The sequence below is a fragment of the Vigna angularis genome, chromosome 8, assembly GCF_016808095.1.
Source record: "Vigna angularis cultivar LongXiaoDou No.4 chromosome 8, ASM1680809v1, whole genome shotgun sequence".
NCBI classification, from domain to species: domain Eukaryota; kingdom Viridiplantae; phylum Streptophyta; class Magnoliopsida; order Fabales; family Fabaceae; genus Vigna; species Vigna angularis.
The window spans coordinates 13,535,413-13,547,463 of record NC_068977.1 but is presented as its reverse complement, the minus strand read 5'-3'; the positions used below and the strand labels follow the sequence as shown (position 1 = coordinate 13,547,463).

Genomic DNA, 12,051 nt, shown 5'->3' with positions numbered 1-12,051 from the left:
GTAGGAGTTTGATGTTAGGGTCCATAGGTGTCTCAACAGATTTACAGTTCATTTACCCTGTTTCCTCCAAGATGTCTAATGCATACTTCCTCTGAGATATGACAATACCAGCATTGGATTGTGCTACTTCAATACCCAAAAAGTACCGGAGTTTGCCAAGATCTTTGGTTTGAAAATGATGACAAAGGTGTTGTTTCATCTGAGAGATGCCAAGATAGTCGCTTCCTGTGAGACAATATCATCGACATACACTATTAAGTAGATACATCCAGCACTTGAGTGGCGATAGAACACTGAATGATCCGCTTCACTGCGAGACATACCAAATTGTTGAACAACACAGCTGAATTTACCAAACCAGGCCAGAGGAGACTGTTTTAGGCCATATAAGGATTTGCGAAGACGACATACCAATCCAGATGACTCCCCCTGAGCAACAAAGCCAGGCGGTTGCTCCATATAAATTTCTTCATGCAAATCACCATTCAGGAAAACATTTTTGACATCAAGTTGGTAAAGAGGCCATTGTCGAAGAGCGGCCATGGCAATGAATAGGCGAACAGAGGTCATTTTTGCCACTGGAGAAAAAGTATCACCATAATCCAAACCAAAAATCTGTGTGTAGCCTTTGGCAACCAGTCGAGCATTCAGACGATCAATTGTGCCATCAGGGCCAACCTTGATAGCATACACCCACCTGCGACCAACAACAGACTTTTCAGATGGTAATTGGACAAGCTCCTAAGTTCCACTTTTCTGTAAAGCACTTAATTCATCCAGCATAGCTTGACGCCAACCAGGATGAGTTAAGCATCACTCACAGACTTGGGAATTGACACAGAAGAAATGGATGAGAGACAAGTGTAAAAAGATGGAGATAATCTGTGGTAACTAAGAACAGTATAATGGGGGGAAGGGTTACGGGTAGAGCGTATACCTTTACGGAGGGCAATAGGCAGGTCAGAATCATTTGCTGGAGCCGGAGGAGACACAGGAGGCGGCACTAGAAGTGAGTCATGAGGGAGACAATTGTGGCGACTATAAACTTGAAGGGGTTGTAGTGAAGGACGATCCTGTGGTGAATGAGAGTCTAAAGAAGGAGGAGTCAAAATGGGTGGAGCATCACCAGGAGGATCACATATAATAGGAATATCAACAGTAGCAGGTAGAGGTACAGAACTAGAAGATAGATGTGAAAAGTAAAAAGAAGATTCATCAAAAGTGACATCAGCAGAGATAAAATGACGATTGAGGGAAGGGGAAAAACACTTATAGCCCTTTTGTGACCGTGGAAATCCTAAGAAGATACATTTGTGAGACCTAGGAGATAACTTATCAAGACCAGGACTAAAATCATGAACAAAACATGTAGACCCAAAAACTCTAAGAGGTAATGGATGTAGAGGGTCTTGAGGAAATAAGATAGAATGAGGGATTTTGTTATCTAGGACGGAAGATGGCTTGCGGTTGATAAGATAAGATGTCGTGAGAACTGCATCAGCCCAAAAACGTGAGGGTACTTGACCATGAATTAGAAGTGTACGAGTTGTTTCAATAAGGTGTCTATTCTTGCGCTCAGCCACCCCATTTTGTTGAGGGGTATAAGCACATGAGGTTTGGTGAAGAATGCCATGAGAAGCCATAAAATGTTTAAACGGTTGAGAAAGGTATTCACGGCCATTATCACTGCGTAAAGTGCGAATAGAAACCCCAAACTGAGTTTTTATTTCATTGAAAAATGATTGGAAAATAGAAAACAACTCAGAATGATTCTTCATGAGAAACAACCAAGTACATCTGGAATAGTCATCAATAAAGGTAACAAAATACTGAAATCCTAAAGTGGACTTAACACGACTAGGTCCCCAAAACAGGCAGAATTGGCTGGCTAAATTGCTGGGATATGAATTTGATATTGTATATAGGACGGGGGCATCCAATAAGGTGGTGGATGGGCTCTCGAGGAAAGGGGAGGAATTGGAGGAGGGAGAAAAAGTGTTGCAAATGATATCTAGACCGATTTGGCTAGAGTTTCAAGATTTAATGGAGGAGGTGGAGAGGGATGCTAGTTTGAAAAAAATTATGGAGGAATTAAAAGCTGATCCAAATTCTCATTCGGCTTACACAATGGAGAATGAGAGATTACATTATAAAAGGAAGCTAGTCCTCTCTGCCCAATCGAAGTGGATACCTAAACTGTTAGCAGAATTTCACAACATGTTGACGGAAGGGCACTCGGGAGTTTATAGAATGTACAGGAGGATGACACAGTCGCTCCATTGGGTGGGCATGAAGAACATTGTAACAGAATATGTGGCTGCTTGCTTAGTTTGTCAACAACATAAGTATTTAGCATCTTCTCCACAAGGACTTCTTTAGCCACTTCTTATTCCTAAGGCGATAGGGGAGGAATTTAGCATGGATTTTGTGGTGAAACTCCCAAAATCCCAAGGATATGACGCGATATTGGTAGTAGTGGATAGGCTGAGTAAATATGGCCATTTTATTCCCATCAAACACCCCTACACGGCCAAATCTATAGTAGAAATTTTCGTGAAGGAGGTGATCAGACTTCACGGGATTCCGCTATCTATTGTGAGTGATAGAGACCCTACTTTCATGAGCCTATTCTGGAAAGAACTCTTCAAGTTGCAGGGAACACAACTTCGTATGAGCATCGCTTACCATCCATAAACGGATGGGCAAACCAAGGTCTTAAACAGGGTGTTGGAGACATATTTACGCTGTTTCAGCTCTAAACAGCCCAAGATTTGCAGTAGTGTCCTGCCATGGGCAAAATATTGGTACAACACTAGTTACCAAGGAGCCTCTAAATGCACACCTTTTGAGTCCGTTTATGGGAGACCAGCACCAACCATCACAAGATACATACCAAGCAAGACAGTAGTGGAAGCAGTTGCTCAGGATCTGCAAAACCGTGACGAAGCACTGAAACAGTTGTGGTATCATCTCGCAAGGGCCCAGGATCAGATGACCTATTATGCTAATAAGAAAAGAAAGGCAGCCATGATAAAGGACAGAGGTTGGGTCTTCCTTAAAATCAGACCCCATAGGCAAGTTACTATGCCTACAAAATTACATCCCAAATTGTCAGCACGTTATTATGGACCATTTTTGGTGGAAAAACGAGTAGGACCAGTGGCTTTTAAGCTGCAGCTACCTGAAACAGCGAGAATACACCCACTATTCCATGTTTCACAGTTGAAAATTGCTATTGGTGCACATTAGGTTGAAGGCACACTACCAGTAGAACTGCAGGCTGATCCACAGGTGTATCGACCAATGAAAGTCCTCCAAAAACGAACCATACAACACCAAGGAAAGGAGCTACCCAAGTGTTAATACAATGGTAGGAAGGTGGATTGGAGAGTGCTACTTGGGAAGAAGTGCAGTATATCAAACAACAGTTTCCAGAATTCAACCTTGAGGACAAGGTTGATGTTGAGGAAGCGGGTAATGTTAGGAAGTTGCAAGTTTATGTAAGAAAGAATAAAAGGGGAGAGAAGTAAATGGCGGGAAAGGTTGTTAGTTTGTTAGGGGGAGAGAGAGAGTATAAAATAAAAGGTGAGTTGTTGAGGAGGGTATCAGATATTATTTTGGGTTTAGACTGGACCTCTTGGCCAGTGGAGGAAGGGAGGCTTCCTTGGGGGAGATGTATACTTGTATTTTTCTTTCTACACATTACAGAGGAAATAAAAATAAACATACATATAGTTTCTTTTCTACTGTTGAGTGTGAGTGAGAATAGAAGCTGCTGTTCAGTTCCTTGAATAAAGAAACCTAACAGACTGGCTAGGGTCAGCTCAACTTCAGGGTATTGTGTTTTTGTTGGAAGTAATTTAATATCATGGAAAAGTAAGAAACAAAATGTAGACAAGATCAATTGCAGTAGTGACATTTGTCCCTTGTGAGCTCATATGGCTAAAGCCACTAGAAGAAATCAGCCTTGAAAATTCTCCAATGCACCGTGTATGTGACAACCAGATATCATTATGCATTGCCTCTAATGCTCTCTTTCATGAGAAGATCAAGCATATTGAAGTAGATGATCATTTCATAAGAAAACAACTAGAGTTTGGAGACATGACCACTTGATTTTTAGATTCTAGTGTAGCAAGCTAGACCCACCTGACTTATATTCTTCAATTCAATTGAGAGTGTTATAATTATAGAACTAAGGAACTTATCTTATATATAATCAAGAATATCTAGATTATATATGCATTATTAAGAATGGTTTTATTTATTTTTGTATGCCTTGATTTTCGAGGACGAAAATTTTTGTAGTTAGGAGGAATGTGAGACCCTGGAAAATTAACACCGCAAATCAGCTGTCAAATCACAATTAATGCACCCCACATCACTTGCACAGAACCATTAAAACCCACTCTGCAATCCATGCATGAGCGCCACTTGTCACACTAGAAGCTTCTGAAGTCAATAGTGGGGGTGCAGGTGTCGGCAGGGGATACGCTCGTCCGTTGGACGTGGGTTGAACAAAAACTGATTTCTGAAAAACCCTTCCACTACCCTGCACGCACTCTTCTTCTTCCTCAGAATCAGACTTTTCATTTTTCTCCACCTTCTCTCTAGAAAACCTCCATCTTCTCTCTACTGTTACTCACCCATTTCTCCTCCGTTCAACATTCGGAACCGTAGGAACGATCCCTGCACCGTGAGCTTCAAATTGAACCGAACAGTTTTAGGAACTGAAGCGGGTAAGTTTTCCTTTAGTTGTTCGTCCTTAGGTTTCCTGAAAAACTAAGTTTTTGGCTGCATGCAAGTGTGTAGTCTGAGCATATAGAATATCTTTGTTATTAAAGGATATCAAATTTCCTCTACTTATTGTATTAATTTTAATCCCTTTTTCTCGATAGAAATAATACATCTGTGTTGTCTCAATAACGGTTTCAACTCAATGTTTTTATCTTTCCTAAAGTTTAACAACTCACATAATCAGAACAGAACTCTCAATTTGTTTCTGCTACAGTTTGCATTGAAGAATCATGTTGAAAACTTGCTCATGGTGCTGTTATGTCATTTAGGTTGTTATCATCTGTGGGGGATCATATAGACGTGGGAAAGCTACCTGTGGAGACATTGATATCATAATAACACATCCCGATGGACAAAGGTATGGCTTGATTTCTTATAACCTTTATTTGTGAAGAAAAATTGCGTTTAAATATATTGAGTTTTTTCTTAATCATAGTAAAAGCATGCTATAGCAGAGTGGAAAAGCCTTCGGCTGCAGAAAGATTCAAATAATGGAGTGATTTTCATTAGCTGTTATTACTGCTGCCATTGGCTAACCATGGTGCTCTTACCATGATAGAGGTTCCAAAATCCCAGTTTTAACTACAATTTGCTAATGCATTGTTTTCCTCAAGAAGCATAATAAACAAAGAAAATCAGACAAGAACACGGAAATAAGGTAGAGATGAAGATGTCACAATCTAGCCTATTGATGAGTCAATGAAAATTCGTCACAAAAATCTCAATCTTTGATTAGAACTAGTGTTCTATGACAAGAACCAATGGAATCCTCTCAATGAATTCAAAATTCAAATATTGACTATAAACAACTTTAGGCTTAGATATCATGTTGAATATAGTAAAACTAGGTATAAGATTGTTCTCTCTTATGTCTAAAACACATATAGGGTAATATATTTATAATGAAGAATTATACAAGTATATATGGCAACTAAACATAAATATGGTAAATAGAAGATATTGTTAAAAACAATATCAAGAATATCTACCAATGCCAAAAATCTAAGTTTTTCTAATTAACATAAAACGTAATATATCTAACATCTATGTTTCCCTAATTAAAATAAAACGCAATATATCTAACAAAAACTCTAAAACAGATTTATTTTAAATTGATTACACCAGTTCAAACACACCATCCAAATCAATTTGTCAGTCATCAAAATAAACACAAACAAAAGAGATTTAAATTATAACTTAAAACAGAAGGTAGTTAGTTTTCCTTACCTTTTTAAAAGCTCAAACAGTCCTATAGAACCTAGACCGTTCTCACCAAACACAAAACTCTATTTACACCTACAATCATAGAATTATGATCTGAGCAGCCCATTAAAATCACTAATTAGCAAAGAATACAATAAAGAACTCGGAGAACACATGCATTGACTAACCGTCCACATGCATGAGGAAGGTACAAAACCAGAGAGGAGAGCAACATTTAACTTAGTCTTATGCAAGATTTGATCTGACATAATTGAAGCCCTTGCCACAGTGATCACTTAGACACTCTCTGATATTCAAACAGATAACCCAAGGGTTAGAAAACTAAGAGAGATGGCAGAGGATTCTCAAAGAATGTGTTTTATTAGAGAGATGGTATATGTTTTAAGTAATGAAACTCATTAATCGAAACTCTATTTATATCTTTAACTTTTAATATTAAAATAAACGAGTCTCATTATTTAGAATATCCTATCACCTCTAATTTCTAGGGTCTCACATATGCCTAACTTATTAAATTTTAATAGAATAGTGAATGGTAATGTATCAAAATATTCTCTTGGTAAAACAAAATTCTTAAAAAAGTCTTTTAGAAGCATGGATTAACTTCTAATACTGTTTTTACTTGGATTGATTGAATGATTAAGCGTGTTCTAAATTCTTAAAGCAATTTATGTTAAACTTTGTGGATTCCTTAATTTCTTCCGTGCTTATTTTCATCTCCATTATTGGAAAAATATGTAACATTCAACAGCTAAGACATTACATTTACTCTTTTTGTTAAAAGGAGAGAACACAGTTGACTAACATTCTGCACATATTTATCATTGTTTGCTTTGTGGAAACTTCTTTTTTCATGTTAGAGGTTAAGCAGATCTGTTCATTGCTTGCAGTCACAAAGGATTTTTGCCAAAGTTTGTAAAACATTTAAAGGATATGAATTTCCTAAGAGAGGATTTAATTTTCAGTATTCACAGTGAAGAGGTAATTTTAGCATTTTCTTGTTACCTATAAATTATGTGTTTATTTGGTTGATTGATTAAGCTTTCCTGGAAAACATTGATAAAATATTTCCAGAGATCATTATTCCATTTGTATGTTGATATCTCATCAAAGATAAGGGTTCGATTGCTTGCTTGCATATAAATATGAAAAGCGGTAATAGTTTGTTGAGATGTAACTTGTAAATTGCATTTAAGCTCAACACGTGACATTTTGCCTTTGTTTGCACATATGTGCTATACAGTTCATAGGTTGAAATTTTACATTTTAATAATTAGAAGGATTGAATAAGCTACCTTGTAGTACTACACAAATTTTGAAATGATCAGCTATTAGGATAATAAGGAAGGTGCCAACAAGTTTTTAATTTGTATGATTTATTATTCTTTGGAACTTAGATTGATTCTAGCTATTGGTTACCCATTCACAAGGGATACAAATGTTACCAGCCTCCAACAAAATGATTCTTTGTGTCTGTTGATGTCACCTCTGATGAAAAAATCACATTATTTTCAACCTTATCTTTAGGGGAAAAACTGATGTATTGAAGATGAGAATAATATGAACCTATACCTTAAATAACAAGTATACTCATGAAGAGAAGGTCTGTTATTCAATCACCACAAGTCCATCAATATGAACCTATACCTTAAATATTTGACATTAATGAAGAGCAAAATAAGCTAGCCGTTGACGATCTGGATCTTCCAACTGTAGTAATTAAATGTGTTAGAGCATGTACTCAAAAGGAAAGGTGTTAGAGCTTTTACCCATTGTCACAATTTGTGTCTCATGACAAACTATCCAGTAATCACAAAAACTTTCTTGGTCATCTAAATACTATCAGTATTCCAAAAACTACGGGAGAGGTATTGAATAGTAATAACTAGAAAAATGCTCTGAATGTTGAAATGGGATTTTTTAGAAGAGAACAAAACTTCAGAGTTGGTGGGTATACCTAAAGGAAAAAATATTGTTGGATGTAGGTGGGTATTCATTGTTAAATACAGGGTAGATGAGATAATAGAAAGGTATAAGGAAATGTTAGTAGCTGTTAGATGCTTTTAAGATATTGGTAGTTATAATATATTATGTTAGTTACAATTCATATTTTCTTTATATTACCTTATGTGTATTTTCTACATAAGGGGAACTACTCTTATATATAATTTGCACTATATTCAACATGGTATCTAGATCTAGGGTTTCCAGGTAATCCATATACAAGTTTTTTGTCGCCGTCACAACTGTAATAATTAACAGAGCTACCACTAGAGCTGTTGCCACCACCATTCAAGTTGGTGTCCCCACCAATAGAATCGTCTTTCTCAGGCGACCACCACACCGCAACAATTGCATTGATTAGAGAGAGCATCAATGCACCCTCACACACATTCACAGTCGCACACATATGACCTGGAACAGTCTCTTAGGGCATGGTTTTGATAATTGAGTAGGGTTGTTCACACTAACTTGAGGGGGATTATTTTTTCATGTATTTTCTCTCTCTCTACATTATGGACTCTTTTGTTGCTACTACTTGTGATCCATCCATCTATATCAATTATGTCAATGTGAAACTCTCCATTGACAAATTAGATGTGTTAGGATATTTATCCTATTTTATCATCATTATAGTGTGTCAAGGGTTACCCTATTTATCATGATTATATTGTGTCTAGGATTACCTTATTTATCATGATTATATTGTGTCTAGGGTTATCCTATTTATCATGTACTTGTGTATCAATTTATTCTTATAAATAGAAGATTGTGAGAGGGATCAATTAAGCCCTCTAGAATTATTTTAGAGTTTCAATCTTAAGTAGATGGATGTAATTATGATACTTGGGCATCAAGCATTAAGCTTTAGCATAAAAGTCAAAGCTATGTTGATCATCTTAGTCAGAATGTGGCCACCATTGCTAAAAATGAGCTTTGTCATTGGTTAAAAATTGATGTTCAATTATGCATTGTACCTAAGTCTACTATTCATTCATCACTGAAACAAATATTTTGTGTTGTAAAGAAATACTATTCCTTTCAGTCACATTGTTTTGTAATTGAGAAGGTGATACTGTGTTGGGATTTCCTGGTTTCTAACACTTTGTGTGTTTTCTCTCAAACTTTAATAGCAGTTCTCAATCCCATCGCTACTTCATATATCTTTATCATTCTATAATTTGAATACAATATATCTAGATATACCTTTTGATGAGTCAATCTCCACTCAATATTTTGTTGTACTAATCTACCTGGTAGATGTTTTTGCAATATTTCTTAATTCATTGGTAATTTCTTTGTTAATTTTTATTTCTTTAGACAGGGTTCTGATTCTGGTGTAGACACTTACTTTGGATTTTGTACCTATCCTAGGCAGGAGTTGCGTCGTCGTATTGATTTGAAGGTGACAATCATAACTTCAAAATATTGGGTTTTCCTTTTATCTTTCCTTTGAAATTTAGCATGGTGTATTTTAGTTTTATTGTTGTGTTTTTTTTCTATTTGATAGTCTTGTGACCAAGGTTTCTATTTTAGTCTTGTTTTTTTCTAGAAAGTTGAAGATGTTTATGTTTTGTGATTATATGATCTTATGTATTTGGTGTAATTTGAACTTATATAATAGTCATGTGTGTTGAACTAAGTTATTTTAGAATTATTGAACTATTGTTTACTATTTTCACTAAATGTGGTGATGAAATTTTGAATTGGTATGGTACTATATACATTTTTTTGCATATATAGTAAACTCTTACGAGTTTATAAGTTGAGTTTATGGGTCAAGTCTACATAGACTATTGTCTGATAACTTTGGTTGTGACTATTAATTATTTACCAAGTTATCACATAACCAACCATAGGATATTGCAATAAAAGTTTAGAAGTAATTCCATCTTCTTTACGGTTGTATATTGTTGCATAGCCACCTTTTAAAATGATTGGTTTTAATGTGCTTGTAGGTGTACCCAAGACACATATATGCATTTGGACTAATAGCATGGACAGGAAACGATGTGCTCAATAGGAGGTACAGTTCATTCTCTATGCACTAAACTTTCTATTTCTAGAGTGGAGCAGCCACAGACACTCATGCATGTCTTGAACCAAGTGTGCTTCTTTCTTCCTTCATCGCTGGCAACCACCTGTGCCAATATGTCCAGCCATTAGTTCAATCGTTCTCTTCGAAGTTGAACTTGCCTCGGTGCTCCCTCTTCCAATCTAGTCCCCCAATTAAGTGATGATTGTGAGGGAGGATCCGTCTGAACAAGAACAACAGATTGGCAGATCGAGGAGGACAATTGTGTAATGCATAACACCTGGAAATCCTGTGGCCTAGCTTGTGAGGTCACACTTGTGACGCCCTTTTCCTAGCTTGTTAGAGCAATTATGATCATCACATTGAGATGCCAAATCAGATGAATTGTCGGTAGAAGGAGGTGTGTCATTGATGGGTTTACTTGGCACATACAAAAGGGTGGAACAAGTAGGAGTAAAATTGGGTACAAGTGGAATCCAAAATCTAATAACAGATATGGGAATATTCATCAAGTCCATGTAATTCTAGCACCATGAAGAACTTTGAGTGTTTCTCTATTTCTTAGACAGGAGTGGAGGTAGGAGGTAGGAGGTAGTACCTCATTAAATTCATGAAAAGAAATATGAAACTTACTCAAATAATCAACCATTGAGCTTTAACGTTGAGGACCAACAACATTGAAAAATCTATTGGACAAATCTTTGACTGGTGCGTGAGAATGTGTTTGGACTTTGGCACAATGATCGTTTGATCGTGATGAGCAAAATTGTGTGGTCACTTGTTGAAACTAAAACTCCGACTATGGCAATGGCAATGGCAGCAGATGGCAGTGACGAGGTTGGATGGATATGGTGGTGGCGGATGACTTTATTTATTTTTTTAAAGATATTTACTTCTCTTAAGAATTTTTAAATAAGAAAAAAACGTCAGTTGTGCTAATAAAAATTCATAGTTATAGCAAAATAACTCATTGAAACATGACCTATTATTTTATTGCTATCTAGCTTTTTATTGTTTTCTTGCGCACAATGTTTTCATAACCTTAGCTTATTATATATTTGATGGGCCTTGTTCGGTGTCTTGTTTATCTTGGGTCGTCATTTCTTGGTCATGCGTAGTTAACAAGTTTATGATAATTTTTCTTATTGTGGGTGTTTGAGGGCAGGTTGAGGTTGCTAGCAGAATCTAAAGGATTCCGGCTTGACGATACTGGGTTGTTTCCAGCCACACATGGTTCTGGCAGCAAACGGGTATGACATAAAAGAATCGTTTACATTTGCGTCATGATTTGCTTGAATTCTCATATATACTTTTGTACCACTTCAGGGTGCAAAAGGTAGTGCAAGTTTGAAATTTAATACTGAAAAAGAGGTATTTCATTTCCTGGACTTTCCGTGGCTTGAACCACATGAAAGAAATCTCTAAATATACGCACCATTTGAAAGAAATGTTCTGCTTGCTCTCTGCATTAAACTTTTAGGAATATGGTGATACATTTAGCAAATGCCTTAGTTTTATTCTCAGGGTGATGCTTTGTAAATAGACACTTGTAAGATACAATCGCACTTCTGACTTCAGTATCTTTTTGTACAATGGCACCTTAAGATGAGAGCAGTTTTGCTGGATGGACTTATTTAAAATATATTAAATTAATTGTCGTTACTGCAGTTTAATCATTGATCTTAGAAATTGTTTTACCGTTAAACATAATTTCAATTTAATATTTATACGAAATTTATTAAACTGGTTTCTCTGTAACGTGTTATCTCTGCAACCGTTATCTCCTTTTACATTAACTCAATCTTTAATTTGGTCTTTACCAAGAGATCAAATTAAAAATGTGCTACATGAATGGATACAAGTTATGAATAAGATAGTGATCAAATCAGTAACATTTCATTCATATATGGGTCAATTTAAGAACTAAATTACATATTCGCTGCTCATAACCAAACTAAATTATACGACTGACTTTGTTACACCATATTATTTGG

General features: G+C 36.3%; 1 protein-coding gene across 6 annotated transcripts in view; it reads left to right on the top strand.

The window, feature by feature from the left end:
• Positions 1 to 11,730, top strand: part of LOC108344363 (DNA polymerase lambda) — a 37,490-nt gene extending 25,760 nt beyond the window's left edge. For 3 of the 6 annotated variants that reach the window (XM_052866736.1, XM_052866739.1, XM_052866735.1), the window contains 6 exons: positions 5,067 to 5,155; positions 6,912 to 7,002; positions 9,347 to 9,427; positions 9,981 to 10,048; positions 11,223 to 11,307; positions 11,384 to 11,730. In XM_052866736.1, coding sequence (XP_052722696.1) covers positions 5,067 to 5,155; positions 6,912 to 7,002; positions 9,347 to 9,427; positions 9,981 to 10,048; positions 11,223 to 11,307; positions 11,384 to 11,482 — 513 coding nt within the window. In that variant the 3' untranslated portion in view covers positions 11,483 to 11,730. Of the gene's footprint in view, positions 1 to 5,066; positions 5,156 to 6,911; positions 7,003 to 9,342; positions 9,428 to 9,980; positions 10,049 to 11,222; positions 11,308 to 11,383 lie in introns of those variants that run through there. The other 3 variants (XM_052866738.1, XM_052866737.1, XR_008244674.1) reach the window with 2 other exon arrangements.
• Positions 11,731 to 12,051: the final 321 nt, after the last annotated feature.